Genomic DNA, 21,122 nt, shown 5'->3' with positions numbered 1-21,122 from the left:
ACATACAGATTTATACAGTCACTACTAGAGGGAGCTCACTACATACAGATTTATACAGCCACCACTAGAGGGAGCTCACTACATACAGATTTATACAGCCACCACTAGAGGGAGCTCACTACATACAGATTTATACAGCCACCACTAGAGGGAGCTCACTACATACAGGTTTATACAGTCACCACTAGAGGGAGCTCACTATATACAGATTTATACAGCCACCACTAGAGGGAGCTCACTACATACAGATTTATACACAGCCACCACTAGAGGGAGCTCACTACATACAGATTTAAACAGCCACCACTAGAGGGAGCTCACTACATACAGATTTATACAGCCACCACTAGAGGGAGCTCACTACATACAGATTTATATACAGCTACCGCTAGAGGGAGCTCACTATATACAGATTTATACAGCCACCACTAGAGGGAGCTCACTACATACAGATTTATACAGCCACCACTAGTGGGAGCTCACTGCATACAGATTTATACAGCCACCACTAGAGGGAGCTCACTACATACAGATTTATACAGCCACCACTAGAGGGAGCTCACTACATACAGATTTATACAGTCACCACTAGAGGGAGCTCACTACATACAGATTTATATACAGCTACCGCTAGAGGGATATCACTATATACAGATTTATACAGCCACCACTAGAGGGAGCTCACTACATACAGATTTATACAGCCACCACTAGAGGGAGCTCACTGCATACAGATTTATACAGCCACCACTAGAGGGAGCTCACTACATACAGATTTATACAGCCACCACTAGAGGGAGCTCATTACATACAGATTTATACAGCCACCACTAGAGGGAGCTCACTACATACAAATTTATACAGCCACCACTAGAGGGAGCTCACTACATACAGATTTATACAGCCACCACTAGAGGGAGCTCACTACATACAGATTTATACAGCCACCACTAGAGGGAGCTCACTGCATACAGATTTATACAGCCGCCACTAGAGGGAGCTCACTACATACAGATTTATACAGCCACCACTAGAGGGAGCTCACTACATACAGATTTATACAACCACTACTAGAGGGAGCTCACTACATACAGATTTAGTCAGTCACCACTAGAGGGAGCTCACTACATACAGATTTATACAGTCACCACTAGAGGGAGCTCACTACATACAGATTTATACAGTCACCACTAGAGGGAGATCACTACATACAGATTTATACAGCCACCACTAGAGGGAGTTCACTACATACAGATTATACAGCCACCACTAGAGGGAGTTCACTACATACAGATTTATACAGCCACCACTAGGGGGAGCTCACTACATACAGATTATACAGCCACCACTAGAGGGAGTTCACTACATACAGATTTATACAGCCACCACTAGGGGGAGCTCACTACATACAGATTTATACAGTCACCACTAGGGGGAGCTCACTACATACAGATTTATACAGCCACCACTAGAGGGAGCTCACTACATACAGATTTATACATGCACCACTAGAGGGAGCTTACTACATACAGATTTATACATCCACCACTAGAGGGAGCTCACTACATACAGATTTATACAGCCATCACTAGAGGGAGCTCACTGCATACAGATTTATACAGTCACCACTAGAGGGAGCTCACTACATACAGATTTATACAGCCACCACTAGAGGGAGCTCACTACATACAGATTTATACAGCCACCACCAGGGGGAGCTCACTACATACAGATTTATACAGCCACCACTAGAGGGAGCTCACTACATACAGATTTATACAGCCACCACTAGAGGGAGCTCACTACATACAGATTTATACAGTCACCACTAGAGGGAGCTCACTACATACAGATTTATACAGTCACCACTAGCGGGAGCTCACTACATACAGATTATATAGCCACCACTAGAGGGAGTTCACTACATACAGATTTATACAGCCACCACTAGGGGGAGCTCACTACATACAGATTTATACAGTCACCACTAGGGGGAGCTCACTACATACAGATTTATACAGCCACCACTAGAGGGAGCTCACTACATACAGATTTATACATGCACCACTAGAGGGAGCTCACTACATACAGATTTATACATCCACCACTAGAGGGAGCTCACTACATACAGATTTATACAGCCATCACTAGAGGGAGCTCACTGCATACAGATTTATACAGTCACCACTAGAGGGAGCTCACTACATACAGACTTATACAGCCACCACTAGAGGGAGCTCACTACATACAGATTTATACAGCCACCACCAGGGGGAGCTCACTACATACAGATTTATACAGCCACCACTAGGGGGAGATCACTACATACAGATTTATACAGCCACCACTAGAGGGAGCTCACTACATACAGATTTATACAGTCACTACTAGAGGGAGCTCACTACATACAGATTTATACAGCCACCACTAGGGGGAGATCACTACATACAGATTTATACAGCCACCACTAGGGGGAGATCACTACATACAAATTTATACAGCCACCACTAGAGGGAGCTCACTACATACAGATTTATACAGCCACCACTAGAGGGAGCTCACTACATACAGATTTATACAGCCACCACTAGAGGGAGCTCACTACATACAGATTTATACAGCCACCACTAGAGGGAGCTCACTACATACAGATTTATACAGCCACTACTAGAGGGAGCTCACTACATACAGATTTATACAGCCACCACTAGAGGGAGCTCACTACATACAGATTTATACAGCCACCACTAGAGGGAGCTCACTACATACAGATTTATACAGCCACCACTAGAGGGAGCTCACTACATACAGGTTTATACAGTCACCACTAGAGGGAGCTCACTACATACAGATTTATACACAGCCACCACTAGAGGGAGCTCATTACATACAGATTTAAACAGCCACCACTAGAGGGAGCTCACTACATACAGATTTATACAGCCACCACTAGAGGGAGCTCACTACATACAGATTTATACAGTCACCACTAGAGGGAGCTCATTACATACAGATTTATAGAGCCACCACTAGAGGGAGCTCACTACATACAGATTTATACAGCCACCACTAGAGGGAGCTCACTACATACAGATTTATACAGCCACCACTAGAGGGAGCTCACTACATACAGATTTATACAGTCACCACTAGAGGGAGCTCACTACATACAGATTTATACAGCCACCACTAGAGGGAGCTCACTACATACAGATTTATACAGTCACCACTAGAGAGAGCTCACTACATACAGATTTATACAGCCACCACTAGAGGGAGCTCACTACATACAGATTTATACAGCCACCACTAGAGGGAGCTCACTACATACAGATTTATACAGCCACCACTAGAGGGAGCTCACAACATACAGATTTATACATCCTCCACTAGAGGGAGCTCACTACATACAGATTTATACAGCCACCACCAGGGGGAGCTCACTACATACAGATTTATACAGCAACCACTAGAGGGAGCTCACTACATACAGATTTATACAGCCACCACTAGAGGGAGCTCAGTACATACAGATTTATACAGCCACCACTAGAGGGAGCTCACTACATACAGATTTATACAGCCACCACTAGAGGGAGCTCACTACATACAGATTTATACAGCCACCACCAGGGGGAGCTCAATACATACAGATTTATACAGCCACCACTAGAGGGAGCTCAGTACATACAGATTTATACAGCCACCACTAGAGGGAGCTCACTACATACAGATTTATACAGCCACCACTAGAGGGAGCTCAGTACATACAGATTTATACAGCCACCACTAGAGGGAGCTCACTACATACAGATTTATACAGCCACCACCAGAGGGAGCTCACTACATACAGATTTATTTACAGCTACCGCTAGAGGGAGCTCACTATATACAGATTTATACAGCCACCACTAGAGGGAGCTCACTACATACAGATTTATACAGCCACCACTAGAGGGAGCTCACTGCATACAGATTTATACAGCCACCACTAGAGGGAGCTCACTACATACAGATTTATACAGCCACCACTAGAGGGAGCTCACTACATACAGATTTATACAGTCACCACTAGAGGGAGCTCACTACATACAGATTTATATACAGCTACCACTAGAGGGAGCTCACTACATACAGATTTATACAGCCACCACTAGAGGGAGCTCACTACATACAGATTTATACAGCCACCACTAGAGGGAGCTCACTTCATACAGATTTATACAGCCACCACTAGAGGGAGCTCACTACATACAGATTTATACAGCCACCACTAGAGGGAGCTCACTTCATACAGATTTATACAGCCACCACTAGAGGGAGCTCACTACATACAGATTTATACAGCCACCACTAGAGAGAGATCACTACATACAGATTTATACAGCCACCACTAGAGAGAGATCACTACATACAGATTTATACAGCCACCACTAGAGGGAGCTCACTACATACAGATTTATACAGCCACCACTAGAGGGAGCTCACTACATACAGATTTATACAGCCACCACTAGAGGGAGCTCACTACATACAGATTTATACAGCCACCACTAGAGGGAGCTCACTTCATACAGATTTATACAGCCACCACTAGAGGGAGCTCACTACATACAGATTTATACAGCCACCACTAGAGAGAGATCACTACATACAGATTTATACAGCCACCACTAGAGAGAGATCACTACATACAGATTTATACAGCCACCACTAGAGGGAGCTCACTACATACAGATTTATACAGCCACCACTAGAGAGAGATCACTACATACAGATTTATACAGCCACCACTAGAGGGAGTTCACTACATACAGATTTATACAGCCACCACTAGAGAGAGATCACTACATACAGATTTATACAGCCACCACTAGAGGGAGTTCACTACATACAGATTTATACAGCCACCACTAGAGGGAGCTCACTACATACAGATTTATACAGCCACCACTAGAGGAAGCTCACTACATACAGATTTATACAGCCACCACTAGAGGGAGCTCACTACATACAGATTTATACAGCCACCACTAGAGGGAGCTCACTGCATACAGATTTATACAGCCACCACTAGAGGGAGCTCACTACATACAGATTTATACAGCCACCACTAGAGGGAGCTCACTACATACAGATTTATACAGCCACCACTAGAGGAAGCTCACTACATACAGATTTATACAGCCACCACTAGAGGGAGCTCACTACATACAGATTTATACACCCACCACTAGGGGGAGTTCACTACATACAGATTTATACAGCCACCACTAGAGGGAGCTCACTACATACAGATTTATACAGCCACCACTAGAGGGAGCTCACTACATACAGATTTATACAGCCACCACTAGGGGGAGCTCACTACATACAGATTTATACAGCTACCACTAGAGGGAGCTCACTACATACAGATTTATACAGCCACCACTAGAGGGAGCTCACTACATACAGATTTATACAGCCACCACTAGGGGGAGTTCACTACATACAGATTTATACAGCCACCACTAGAGGGAGCTCACTACATACAGATTTATACAGCCACCACTAGAGGGAGCTCACTACATACAGATTTATACAGCCACCACTAGGGGGAGCTCACTACATACAGATTTATACAGCTACCACTAGAGGGAGCTCACTACATACAGATTTATACAGCCACCACTAGAGGGAGCTCACTACATACAGATTTATACAGCCACCACTAGGGGGAGTTCACTACATACAGATTTATACAGCCACCACTAGAGGGAGCTCACTACATACAGATTTATACAGCCACCACTAGGGGGAGCTCACTACATACAGATTTATACAGCTACCACTAGAGGGAGCTCACTACATACAGATTTATACAGCCACCACTAGAGGGAGCTCACTATATACAGATTTATACAACCACCACTAGAGAGAGATCACTACATACAGATTTATACAGTCACCACTAGAGGGAGCTCACTACATACAGATTTATACAGCCACCACTAGAGGGAGCTCACTACATACAGATTTATACAGCCACCACTAGAGGGAGCTCACTACATACAGATTTATACAGTCACCACTAGGGGGAGCTCACTACATACAGATATATACAGTCACCACTAGAGGGAGCTCACTACATACAGATTTATACAGTCACCACTAGGGGGAGCTCACTACATACAGATTTAGTGGAGAGCAAACAAAAAAAAAAAAAAAAAAACCACGGTATCGGCCGCGCTGCTCAGAAGAAGGTAGTGATAATCCTTAATAAATCTTCATCAATAATCTTAATATGCCACTACGTGTTACGGGGGTACATCCTCCCCCTTCCTCAGGTAGCAATAAAAAGGCAGGATATTGGATCTTATATACATGAATTGGGAGAAAAAAAAAAAAAAAGGTTCAAACCTTTTCCCACAATTAGATTAAATCCCCAACAGGGTGAAATCATTTGATCAATTAAGAACATTTCCCCATACAGGGTACTAGTATACATACATTCATGGTGAGAGACAATTGCATACATAGGTTCATAAAAACTATAGTTCATACTAAAATGTGTATTAAAAATAATGATAAATCAATTTACTGCAGCTATAAAAGAAGTGTGTTACCAACATAATTATATGTACATATTACCATATTGTCATTATAAAAAGTGCTAACGAGCAAAATGATGAATAAATAAATAATGGATTAAAAATATGATTAGTGTAAAAAATGATAGGTATAAAAAATTATTAATATAAATCCCCACTCCCTTCCCATAGGAGTTTGTATGCCTAATGGGAATAAATTATTGGTAAACTGATCAGTGGAAGAATTACGGAAGTTTCCTGTGGGAGAATAAAATTACATAACTTACATAACTAAATGTGAAACACTGGAGATATTGAATGAAATAATTCTCTTTTTTTTTTTTTCCTTTCTTTTCTCCTATACAAATATACATACACATACATATATACACATTAAATAAAATGAAATAGAATAGTATTATTATATAATAGACTTGAGAATCAACAAATTGATAATTTATTTTTGAAACCACTAGATTCCCCCTTGTATGTATATCGATTCCCCTGGTCATCAATCTATTGTAATTTATTTAATTCTTCCATATTTATTCCAATCAAATGGTTCCTCTTAATTTTCACCCAATTTACAATTGATCGGCTCGTCATGGTCTATCACATGATCATAGCTCCACCGATTTTTATCATGTATCCCATTTTATTGTATGGTGTGTGTATATATATGTATGTGTGTGTATGTGTATATATGTATGTGTGTATGTGTATATATGTATGTGTATGTATATTTGTATAGGAGAAAAGAAAGGAAAAAAAAAAAAAAGAGAATTATTTCATTCAATATCTCCAGTGTTTCACATTTAGTTATGTAAGTTATGTAATTTTATTCTCCCACAGGAAACTTCCGTAATTCTTCCACTGATCAGTTTACCAATAATTTATTCCCATTAGGCATACAAACTCCTATGGGAAGGGAGTGGGGATTTATATTAATAATTTTTTATACCTATCATTTTTTACACTAATCATATTTTGAATCCATTATTTATTTATTCATCATTTTGCTCGTTAGCACTTTTTATAATGACAATATGGTAATATGTACATATAATTATGTTGGTAACACACTTCTTTTATAGCTGCAGTAAATTGATTTATCATTATGTTTAATACACATTTTAGTATGAACTATAGTTTTTATGAACCTATGTATGCAATTGTCTCTCACCATGAATGTATGTATACTAGTACCCTGTATGGGGAAATGTTCTTAATTGATCAAATGATTTCACCCTGTTGGGGATTTAATCTAATTGTGGGAAAAGGTTTGAACCTTTTTTTTTTTCTCCCAATTCATGTATATAAGATCCAATATCCTGCCTTTTTATTGCTACCTGAGGAAGGGGGAGGATGTACCCCCGTAACGCGTAGTGGCATATTAATCCTTAATAAATCTTCATCAATAATCTTATCACTACCTTCTTCTGAGCAGCGCGGCCGATACCGTGGTTTTTTTTTTGTTTGCTCTCCACTAAATTATCTCCCTTTGGGAGCTCACGGGGCTGCTGCAGCCAGATCAGGATCCTGCGATCCATTTGATGTGTATGCAAGGGGCTGGTGAATCACTGCTACCGGGATCACGGGACCTTCCGTCTCGGAGGAAGAGCTGCTGTCAGACGCCGGTCTGGCGGCTTCACACTACACGTGGAAGTTCCGATCGTGTGAGCAGATTCCTGCGGGTCATAGAGGACGGGATCCCCGCTAATGAGGAGCGGTGAACCAGGATTCCCCCTTCAGCATCATAGAGTGTTGTACCTGCTGTACAACACTATCAGGTGAGTGTGTATCTCACACCACTTAAATCTTGTGCTTTTAAGGTTCCACACAGGAGCGCCCTCTCCTTTTTTCATTTCAATACATACAGATTTATACAGCCACCACTAGAGGGAGCTCACTACATACAGATATATACAGCCACCACTAGAGGGAGCTCACTACATACAGATTTATATACAGCCACCACTAGAGGGAGCTCACTACATACAGATTTATACAGCCACCACTAGAGGGAGCTCACTACATACAGATTTATACAGCCACCACTAGAGGGAGCTCACTACATACAGATTTATACAGCCACCACTAGAGGGAGCTCACTACATACAGATTTATACAGCCACCACTAGGGGGAGCTCACTACATACAGATTTATACAGCCACCACTAGAGGGAGCTCACTACATACAGATTTATACAGCCACCACTAGGGGGAGCTCATTACATACAGATTTATACAGCCACCACTAGAGGGAGCTCACTACATACAGATTTATACAGCCACCACTAGGGGGAGCTCATTACATACAGATTTATACAGCCACCACTAGAGGGAGCTCACTACATACAGATTTATACAGCCACCACTAGAGGGAGCTCACTACATACAGATTTATACATCCACTACTAGAGGGAGCTCACTACATACAGATTTATACAGCCACCACTAGGGGGAGCTCACTACATACAGATTTATACAGCTACCACTAGGGGGAGCTCATTACATACAGATTTATACAGCCACCACTAGAGGGAGCTCACTACATACAGATTTATACAGCCACCACTAGAGGGAGCTCACTACATACAGATTTATACAGCCACCACTAGGGGGAGCTCATTACATACAGATTTATACAGCCACCACTAGAGGGAGCTCACTACATACAGATTTATACAGCCACCACTAGAGGGAGCTCACTACATACAGATTTATACATCCACTACTAGAGGGAGCTCACTACATACAGATTTATACAGCCACCACTAGAGGGAGCTCACTACATACAGATTTATACAGCCACCACTAGAGGGAGCTCACTACATACAGATTTATACAGCCACCACTAGAGGGAGCTCACTACATACAGATTTATACAGCCACCACTAGAGGGAGCTCACTACATACAGATTTATACATCCACTACTAGAGGGAGCTCACTACATACAGATTTATACAGCCACCACTAGAGGGAGCTCACTACATACAGATTTATACAGCCACCACTAGAGGGAGCTCACTACATACAGATTTATACAGCCACCACTAGAGGGAGCTCACTACATACAGATTTATACAGCCACCACTAGAGGGAGCTCACTACATACAGATTTATACAGCCACCACTAGGGGGAGCTCACTACATACAGATTTATACAGCCACCACTAGGGGGAGCTCATTACATACAGATTTATACAGCCACCACTAGAGGGAGCTCACTACATACAGATTTATACAGCCACCACTAGGGGGAGCTCATTACATACAGATTTATACAGCCACCACTAGAGGGAGCTCACTACATACAGATTTATACAGCCACCACTAGAGGGAGCTCACTACATACAGATTTATACATCCACTACTAGAGGGAGCTCACTACATACAGATTTATACAGCCACCACTAGGGGGAGCTCACTACATACAGATTTATACAGCTACCACTAGGGGGAGCTCATTACATACAGATTTATACAGCCACCACTAGAGGGAGCTCACTACATACAGATTTATACAGCCACCACTAGAGGGAGCTCACTACATACAGATTTATACAGCCACCACTAGGGGGAGCTCATTACATACAGATTTATACAGCCACCACTAGAGGGAGCTCACTACATACAGATTTATACAGCCACCACTAGAGGGAGCTCACTACATACAGATTTATACATCCACTACTAGAGGGAGCTCACTACATACAGATTTATACAGCCACCACTAGAGGGAGCTCACTACATACAGATTTATACAGCCACCACTAGAGGGAGCTCACTACATACAGATTTATACAGCCACCACTAGAGGGAGCTCACTACATACAGATTTATACAGCCACCACTAGAGGGAGCTCACTACATACAGATTTATACAGCCACCACTAGGGGGAGCTCACTACATACAGATTTATACAGCCACCACTAGAGGGAGCTCACTACATACAGATTTATACAGCCACCACTAGGGGGAGCTCATTACATACAGATTTATACAGCCACCACTAGAGGGAGCTCACTACATACAGATTTATACAGCCACCACTAGGGGGAGCTCATTACATACAGATTTATACAGCCACCACTAGAGGGAGCTCACTACATACAGATTTATACAGCCACCACTAGAGGGAGCTCACTACATACAGATTTATACATCCACTACTAGAGGGAGCTCACTACATACAGATTTATACAGCCACCACTAGGGGGAGCTCACTACATACAGATTTATACAGCCACCACTAGGGGGAGCTCATTACATACAGATTTATACAGCCACCACTAGGGGGAGCTCACTACATACAGATTTATACAGCCACCACTAGGGGGAGCTCACTACATACAGATTATACAGCCACCACTAGAGGGAGCTCACTACATACAGATTTATATACAGCCACCACTAGAGGGAGCTCACTACATACAGATTTATACAGCCACCACTAGGGGGAGCTCACTACATACAGATTTATACAGCCACCACTAGAGGGAGCTCACTACATACAGATTTATACAGCCACCACTAGAGGGAGCTCACTACATACAGATTTATACAGCCACCACTAGAGGGAGCTCACTACATACAGATTTATACAGCCACCACTAGGGGGAGCTCACTACATACAGATTTATACAGCCACCACTAGAGGGAGCTCACTACATACAGATTTATACAGCCACCACTAGAGGAAGCTCACTACATACAGATTATACAGCCACCACTAGAGGGAGCTCACTACATACAGATATATACAGCCACCACTAGAGGGAGCTCACTACATACAGATATATACAGCCACCACTAGAGGGAGCTCACTACATACAGATTTATACAGTCACCACTAGAGGGAGCTCACTACATACAGATATATACAGCCACCACTAGAGGGAGCTCACTACATACAGATTTATACAGTCACCACTAGAGGGAGCTCACTACATACAGATATATACAGTCACCACTAGAGGGAGCTCACTACATACAGATTTATACAGCCACCACTAGAGGGAGCTCACTACATACAGATTTATACAGCCACCACTAGGGGGAGCTCACTACATACAGATTTATACAGCCACCACTAGAGGGAGCTCACTACATACAGATTTATACAGCCACCACTAGGGGGAGCTCACTACATACAGATTTATACAGCCACCACTAGAGGGAGCTTACTACATACAGATTTATACAGCCACCACTAGAGGGAGCTCACTACATACAGATTTATACAGCCACCACTAGAGGGAGTTCACTACATACAGATATATACAGCCACCACTAGAGGGAGCTCACTACATACAGATTTATACAGTCACCACTAGAGGGAGCTCACTACATACAGATATATACAGTCACCACTAGAGGGAGCTCACTACATACAGATTTATACAGCCACCACTAGAGGGAGCTCACTACATACAGATTTATACAGCCACCACTAGGGGGAGCTCACTACATACAGATTTATACAGCCACCACTAGAGGGAGCTTACTACATACAGATTTATACAGCCACCACTAGAGGGAGCTCACTACATACAGATTTATACAGCCACCACTAGAGGGAGCTCACTACATACAGATTTATACAGCCACCACTAGAGGGAGCTCACTACATACAGATTTATACAGCCACCACTAGAGGGAGCTCACTACATACAGATATATACAGCCACCACTAGAGGGAGCTCACTACATACAGATTTATACAGTCACCACTAGAGGGAGCTCACTACATACAGATATATACAGCCACCACTAGAGGGAGCTCACTACATACAGATTTATACAGCCACCACTAGGGGGAGCTCACTACATATGGATATACATAGCTGTCAGCCAAAGGAAGCAATTTCTTTGAGATAAATGACTGCAGAAAGATAACCCCTTTAACTCTTTCCTCTCCAGGGACCTTGTGAGTGTTCAAGGTCTCGAACCTTCCAAGAAAGGATGAGTGAGAACGTTCTGACCTTCCACATAATCCCCCTTGCACGGTGTGATGAAAGATTTATGGAGTCGTGATGTAATATCATCCGCACTGTATCCGCACTCTCCGCTTTCTAGGTCAGCCGCAGTGAGCCCTACAAAGGGGGCATCTGCGGATACATTTCTAGATATGCAATATTAATGGTTGGCGCGAGACATAATTAGAGGATATCATTACAAGGCAAAAAAAAAAAATATTCTCTAATAATATACAAACTATCGGGAGAAAAATCTGAAAGTTCTGTGACGGAAGAATGAGTTAAAGGGGTAATTTCATCAGTTTCACACCTGGTGCACTACCACCTCCTGGCCTGTAGATGTCTCCCTTGCACACACTCACCTCTAGCATACACTGTAGATGTTACTCTTGCTCACACACTCACAGAAATAAAGGGATTGAACATTAATGCAACAATTCTAAGTTGTCTGATGTGTAAAATAAAAGTTCTAAAGCTCCAAATTACACATTGCACCCCAAAAAAACCGTGATGGCAGATGCCCTTTAAATCATCCAATAAGGAACGACAGTGTAATCTATGCAGATCTGCTATAAAAGGAGCCAGAACATTATATATATATATATATATATATATATATATATATATATACATACACATATATATAGACTGATTGACACTTACTGCCCCCTTGAGGTATGAACGAGAAGTGTGATGAGGGTGGAGGTGGCCGGGCACACACAGTTTAATGCCAACATGGCATACTTGAACTCTTCTTCACAAACCACGTGATCTGAAATGTATAAAACATGTTCACATTAGTTTTTTTCCGGTAGTACATATATAAAGAAAAATGAACTAAGTCCGGCTCAAGAAAGTCTTCTCCCGTTTTGAGTACACAGCTCCCATGCAAAGTCATGTGTCTCTATTGTTACGGAGTACAAAAAACCAAACTTATCTCCCTTTTTCTGTCTATAGGAGGAAGGTAAAGGGGCAAAGAAAGGGCCAAAGTGCAACTTACCTGCAAATTTGACATGGAATTTATTTTCGGGCTTCAGAATCTGCACGTACAGCGGACAGTTGGGGGCAAAATCTTTCACGGCCCAGGCTCTCAGGATGGTCTGGTGGTCCTAAAGGCATAAGGAGCAAAAAGGTTTCCTGCTGTATAGCAGAAATAGACGTAGAGTTACAAACGCCCCCATCTGAGCTCGCTGACTGATTCTCAGTTGACTCCTTCTGTAACCTCTTTAAAGTTGAAAGATGGGACAGTGGAGGAATTTGAGTCCATGGATGAAGCAGAAATAGACAGCTACAATCTCCCCCATCTGAGCTCGCTGATAGATCCTCAGTTAACTCTTTCAGTGATTTTTTTTTTTTTTAAAGTAGAAAGATGGGATAGTGGAGGAATCGATGTTCGGTTCTTACCGCGGCGGTCCGGTCCACCTCGTTTCGGCTGCTGAGGATAAAACAAGCTTCGGCATCATCCATCCTGGAAGAAGGAACCAGAAATGGAGGATTAATCATTCACACCATTATGAGGGACTATTACAGAATTTGTTACGACTGTGGGGGAGGAATATTTAGAATTGAGCTTTCCCAGTAAATGGAGGAGCTTGTAGCAGTGATCGTTCCCGTCCACTGGGGGAGCCAGTGAGCAAATACCATACAACCATGCTATCTTCAGGCCTGGACTCACTTTGCTCTCATGAGGTCTTGGTCTTTGAGGGCCGACCCTTGGAGGTAGATGACCCTCTGGGACCAGAGCGGTATCTGCAGAACCCGTCGGACCTGAATATCCATTTCTGTTGGGCAGAGAATAACCACGTAGTAATCCTGGAAAAAAGCGATGGAGACAAAAAGGAGAAATTAGCTCCCAAGACGAAAATAAACCGAAAAATAAGGGAAATTATGCATCTCCAGAAAGGTCGATTGTTGAGGGTCATGTGGGCCCACCAGAGGATCTTTTGGTGAACCAGACACCGGAGGATCTTTTGGTGGAGCGGACACTGGAGGATCTTTTGGTGGACCGGATACCGGAGGATCTTCTGGTGGACCAGACACCAGAGGATGTTTTGGTGGACCGGACACCGGAGGATCTTTTGGTGGACCGGACACCGGAGGATCTTTTGGTGGACCGGGCACCGGGGGATCTTTTGGTGGACTGGACACCAGAGGATCTTTTGGTGGACCAGGCACCGGAGGATCTTTTGGTGGACCGGGCACCGGAGGACCTTTTGGTGGACCGGGTACCGGAGGATCTTTTGGTGGACCGGGCACCGGTGGATCTTTTGGTGGACTGGACACCAGAGGATCTTTTGGTGGACCGGGCACCGGTGGATCTTTTGGTGGACTGGACACCAGAGGATCTTTTGGTGGACCGGATACCGGAGAATCTTCTGGTGGACTAGACAGCAAAGGATCTTTTGGTGGACTGAACACCAGAGGATCTTTTGGTGGACCGGGTACCGGAGGATCTTTTGGTGGACCGGGCACCGGAGGATCTTTTGGTGGACCGGGCACCGGAGGATCACAGGTCCTACAGTAACACTCCGGTACCTGGAGCCGCGGATGGGCATAGAACTCGTTGAGGAAGTCCATGAGGAGGTCGATCTTGAGGGAGCTGACACATAGGACAACATGCTTCTCCGTCTGGGCTCGATGCCGGCTGTAGTTTCCTCCAGATTTCTGACGCTCCATCCACAGATACACCAGCTCCTCAAACTGCCGGAATAAGAACAAACCCCCAGATATAATCATCATCATCAGAATCAGGTTTATAAGCTTTTATGTTGTGTCATTAAGTATTGAGGGTTTTATTTCAGCTTATTTTGTTTTTCTGCTTTTCACTGAATTTTCCAGACATTTCCATTTCCAGGTCAGTTTGGTTTTATAGGGTCAAATTATATTAATATTATTATTATTAATTTCTTGTTATTTATTTCTATTTTTATGGATGTTTAAAGGGAACGTGCTAACAGAAAATGACCGACTGTTTACATCAGGAGGAGGTGAGCTGTGACATCAGCTGTGTGAATTGTGGATTCTATAATATCTACTGTATATAGAGATATAATCACAGCTCACCTCCTCCTCCTTCTGTACAATGACTGGTAACACATCTATATACAGTAGATCACCTATAGTGAATGGTGGATGCTGTGTTATCTACTGTATATAGATGTGTTATCAGTCATTGTACAGAAGGAGGAGGAGGTGAGCTGTGATAACACCTATTGTGAATGGTGGATCTTGTGTTTTATACTGTATATAGAAGTGTTATCAGTCATTTTACCAGAGGAGGTGAGCTGTGACATCACCTATTGTGAATGGTGGATGCTGTGCTATCTACTGTATATATAGAGATGTCATCATTCATTCTACAGGGAGGATGCTCAGGTGCTCAGTACTGGTAACTAGTGATGAGCGGGCAAAACCATGCTCAGGTGCTCAGTACTGGTAACTAGTGATGAGCGGGCACTACCATGCTCAGGTGCTCAGTACTGGTAACTAGTGATGAGCGGGCACTACCATGCTCAGGTGCTCAGTACTGGTAACTAGTGATGAGCGGGCACTACCATGCTCGGGTGCTCAGTACTGGTAACTAGCGATGAGTGAGCACTACCATGCTCGGGTGCTCAGTACTGGTAACTAGTGATGAGCGGGCACTACCATGCTCGGGTGCTCAGTACTGGTAACTAGTGATGAGCGGGCACTACCATGCTCGGGTGCTCAGTACTGGTAACTAGTGATGAGCGGGCACTACCATGCTCAGGTGCTCAGTACTGGTAACTAGTGATGAGCGGGCACTACCATGCTCGGGTGCTCAGTACTGGTAACTAGTGATGAGCGGGCACTACCATGCTCGGGTGCTCAGTACTGGTAACTAGTGATGAGCGGGCAAAACCATGCTCAGGTGCTCAGTACTGGTAACTAGTGATGAGCGGGCACTACCATGCTCAGGTGCTCAGTACTGGTAACTAGTGATGAGCGGGCACTACCATGCTCAGGTGCTCAGTACTGGTAACTAGTGATGAGTGGGCACTACCATGCTCAGGTGCTCAGTACTGGTAACTAGTGATGAGCGGGCACTACCATGCTCAGGTGCTCAGTACTGGTAACTAGTGATGAGCGGGCACTACCATGCTCAGGTGCTCAGTACTGGTAACTAGTGATGAGCGGGCACTACCATGCTCAGTACGGGTAACTAGCGATGAGTGAGCACTACCATGCTCGGGTGCTCAGTACTGGTAACTAGTGATGAGCGGGCACTACCATGCTCGGGTGCTCAGTACTGGTAACTAGTGATGAGCGGGCACTACCATGCTCGGGTGCTCAGTACTGGTAACTAGTGATGAGCGGGCACTACCATGCTCAGGTGCTCAGTACTGGTAACTAGTAATGAGCGGGCACTACCATGCTCAGTACTGGTAACTAGCGATGAGTGAGCACTACCATGCTCGGGTGCTCAGTACTGGTAACTAGTGATGAGCGGGCACTACCATGCTCAGGTGCTCAGTACTGGTAACTAGTGATGAACGGGCACTACCATGCTCAGGTGCTCAGTACTGCTAACTAGTGATGAGCGGGCACTACCATGCTCAGGTACTCAGTACTGGTAAGTAGTGATGAGCGGGCACTACCATGCTCGGGTGCTCAGTACTGGTAACTAGCGATGAGTGAGCACTACCATGCTCGGGTGCTCAGTACTGGTAACTAGTGATGAGCGGGCACTACCATGCTCGGGTGCTCAGTACTGGTAACTAGTGATGAGCGGGCAGTACCATGCTCGGGTGCTCAGTACTGGTAACTAGTGATGAGTGAGCACTACCATGCTCGGGTGCTCAGTACTGGTAACTAGTGATGAGCGGGCACTACCATGCTCGGGTGCTCAGTACTGGTAACTAGTGATGAGCGGGCAGTACCATGCTCGTGTGCTCAGTACTGGTAACTAGTGATGAGCGGGCACTACCATGCTCGGGTGCTCAGTACTGCTAACTAGTGATGAGCGGGCTCTACCATGCTCAGGTGCTCAGTACTGGTAACTAGTGATGAGTGGACACTACCATGCTCGGGTACTCTGTACTGGTAACTAGTGATGAGCGGGCACTACCATGCTCGGGTGCTCTGTACTGGTAACTAGTGATGAGTGAGCACTACCATGCTCGGGTGCTCAGTACTGGTAACTAGTGATGAGCGGGCACTACCATGCTCGGGTGCTCAGTACTGGTAACTAGTGATGAGCGGGCAGTACCATGCTCGTGTGCTCAGTACTGGTAACTAGTGATGAGCGGGCACTACCATGCTCGGGTGCTCAGTACTGCTAACTAGTGATGAGCGGGCTCTACCATGCTCAGGTGCTCAGTACTGGTAACTAGTGATGAGTGGACACTACCATGCTCGGGTACTCTGTACTGGTAACTAGTGATGAGCGGGCACTACCATGCTCGGGTGCTCTGTACTGGTAACTAGTGATGAGTGAGCACTACCATGCTCGGGTGCTCAGTACTGGTAACTAGTGATGAGCGGGCACTACCATGCTCGGGTGCTCAGTACTGGTAACTAGTGATGAGCGGGCAGTACCATGCTCGTGTGCTCAGTACTGGTAACTAGTGATGGTAGTTACCAGTACTGAGCACCTGAGCATGGTAGTGCCCGCTCATCACTAGTTACCAGTATTGAGCACTCGAGCATGGTAGTGCCCGCTCATCACTATTCACTTCCTATGAATCGGGCACATCCCTTTTAATGGAGTCCTTTTCTTGCTACATTAGTAATTGCTATTTTTGCGGTTCCCCTCCCTCTTACCCATAAATAACGCTTCACTGCTTACCTGCAGGGGTAACACCACGAGAGCCACACAGATCATTATCACCACCAGGAGCTGCGAGGGCCAGATTTTGGGGGTCACATCTCCATATCCCACCGTGGAGAAGGTGACGATGCAGAAATAAAACGATTTGAAGAGTGAAAGGTTTTCCCCGGCCCTTTCCAAATGCTGAATGCCGCACATCCTGGAAGAGAGCAGCGGGCAGCCATTAGTGGGTAGCATCCTGGGTGAGGGAGGTATCTCGGTGGGGCCTCCAAAATGCAAATATTGTTATATATATTTTGTGTATCATTTCCTCTAAGGGTAAGATCTCTGCTGCTTGCAAATGAATGGAAACCTTCTTTATTTCCTTCAAAGGGGCGGCTCATTACCAGACACTGATAACTGCATTGTGGCAGGGATGGATTTTTTCCCACTTCTTAGGTTTCCATTCACTGATAGCAAGCAGAGATATGGAAAATGATGAAAAATTGATCAAACATGATTAGGATTTTATCACATACCCCATAAATCCTGTCTGGAAGCTGCGGTGCTTACCAATATATATCAATAGCGCCCCCACATGGTGACTTTGTGCAAGACACGTCAAAATAATGACTAGTAATCATATTTTTCTGAATAAGCCGCAACGAACGGAAACCGGGCCCTGTAATGAGTCAGGAGCCATTGTCCAGTAATTGTACAGTGCTGTGGATTGGGGGGGTGGAGGGGGTCCGGGACGTCGATCTGCTCTATGCCGTTTGGCAGCAATTGCCCAACGCTCATATTATAATGTATTGTTACAGAGGGCGAATGATTGTTGACGTAGAAGGTAGGAAATGCGGCTGAAAAAAAAAAAAGTATATCCGCTCTATATATAGCGCAGTCATAGTGCGGTATTATCACACACAATGGGCAATATTACCTTACACTCTGGGTATTAATTGAAGGTGGGCGAAGACGGAATATTCAGATCAAAGTGCGTCAAAAGGAAATGACTGCCGCATCATACACTCGTACCAAAATAGTGCCCACCCCCGCAATCTCAGTGCAGTACTCTATAAGTGCACCCAGAATGATAGCTGTCCTCATATATAAGGGGATATAGTATCCACAGAGTGGCGCCACACTGTAAAATGCCCATCTACCCCTGCACAGACTATGCCAGCATAGAAGAACAAGAAACGGCATTTTGCTTATTACTGTTTACACAGAGCTCTCCCTAGTGGCAGCTATAGGGAAGCGGAAATTTAGCATTTTACTCACTAAACGGTGACACTGGGGCAGGGAGTAGAGCTGGAGTGACAGAGGCTTTAGATCTATCATATTCTCTTAAAGACTCGTTTTCAGATCAATTCAAATGCTGATTTGTCAGTCACGAAGGAACAACAGGCTGGTCATGTAATGGTATCGCTGGACTTGGCTTTGTAAGAGCAACATGATCATATAGTTTGGGGGGGGGGGGTAAAATCCTGCTGATAGATTCCCTTTAACGTCAATCCAGAGCACTCAGGTTACTTAGGAATGATTTTTTTTCTTGCAATCTGACTTTCCCTTTTTAACAAAGCGGCTATGTATGTAATGGCGGGTATTATATATTTGCAGTAGCAAAGAAGACAGATTATCTTTATTCCTAAGTAACCTGAGTGCTCTGGACTGAAGTGAATGTGACTCCTCTGTTATTGCAAACGTATAGCACCTGCCATTACATACACAGCAGCTTTATTAAAAAGGGAAAGTGATATTGCAAGAAGAAAATTACTCCTAAGTAACCTGAGTGCTCTGGACTGAAGTGAATGTGGTTCCTCTGTTATTGCAAATGTATAGCACCTGCCATTACATACACAGCAGCTTTATTAAAAAGGGAAAGTCATATTGCAAGAAGAAAATTACTCCTAAGTAACCCGAGTGCTCTGGACTGAAGTGAATGTGGCTTCTCTGTTACTGCAAATGTATAATACCCACATTTGCAGTAGCAAAGAAGCCAGATTAACTTTATTCCTAAGTAACCTAAGTGCTCTGGACTGAAGTGAATGTGGTTTCTCTGTTACTGCAAATGTATAATACCCACCATTATATACACAGCAACTCTATTAAAAAGGGAAAGTCACATTGCAAGAAGAAAATCATTCCTAAGTAACCTGAGTGCTCTGAATTGAAGATAATTTAGCCTTTCTATTACTGCAAATGTATAATATCTGCCATTACATACTATACACAGAAGCTTTATTAAAAATAGAAAGTCACATTGCAAGAGGAAAACTATTCCTAAGCATCCTGGGTGCTCTGGACTGAAGTTAATGTGGCTTGTCTGTTACTGCAAATGTATAATACATGCCATTACATACATAGCAGCTTTATTAAAAAGGGAAAGTCACATTGCAATAGGAAAATTAATCCTAAATAACCTGAGTGCTCTGGACTGAAGCTAATGCGGCTTCATTGTAACTACAAAATGTATAACACCTGCCATTACATATGCAGCAGCGTGATTACAAAGGGAAAGTCAGATTGCAAAAAGAAAATCCTTCCTAAGTAACCTGAGTGCTCTGGACTGAAGTGAATGTGGCCTCTCTGTTGCTGCAAATGTAAAATACCTGACAATACATATACAGCAGCTTTATTAAAAAGGGAAAATCACATTGCAAGAAGAAAAGTACTCCTAAGTAACCTGAATGCTCTGGACTGAAGTGTATGTGATTGTTATTGAAAATGTTTAATACCCACCATTATATACACAGCAACTCTCTTAAAAAGGGAAAGACACATTGCAATAAGAAAA

At 43.8% G+C, this 21,122-nt stretch overlaps 1 protein-coding gene across 1 annotated transcript in view; it reads right to left on the bottom strand.

Moving 5' to 3' along the window:
• Nucleotides 1–21,122, bottom strand: part of KCNT1 (potassium sodium-activated channel subfamily T member 1) — a 324,059-nt gene that overhangs the window by 65,416 nt on the left and 237,521 nt on the right. Inside the window, 6 exon segments of the mRNA XM_075324674.1 lie at nucleotides 13,219–13,327; nucleotides 13,556–13,664; nucleotides 13,960–14,023; nucleotides 14,231–14,367; nucleotides 15,091–15,255; nucleotides 18,365–18,545. Coding sequence (XP_075180789.1) covers nucleotides 13,219–13,327; nucleotides 13,556–13,664; nucleotides 13,960–14,023; nucleotides 14,231–14,367; nucleotides 15,091–15,255; nucleotides 18,365–18,545 — 765 coding nt within the window.

This window comes from Anomaloglossus baeobatrachus, chromosome 9 (genome assembly GCF_048569485.1).
Source record: "Anomaloglossus baeobatrachus isolate aAnoBae1 chromosome 9, aAnoBae1.hap1, whole genome shotgun sequence".
Lineage (NCBI taxonomy): Eukaryota > Metazoa > Chordata > Amphibia > Anura > Aromobatidae > Anomaloglossus > Anomaloglossus baeobatrachus.
The sequence above is the reverse complement of the archived record's forward strand: the minus strand, read 5'-3'. Positions and strand labels throughout refer to the sequence as shown.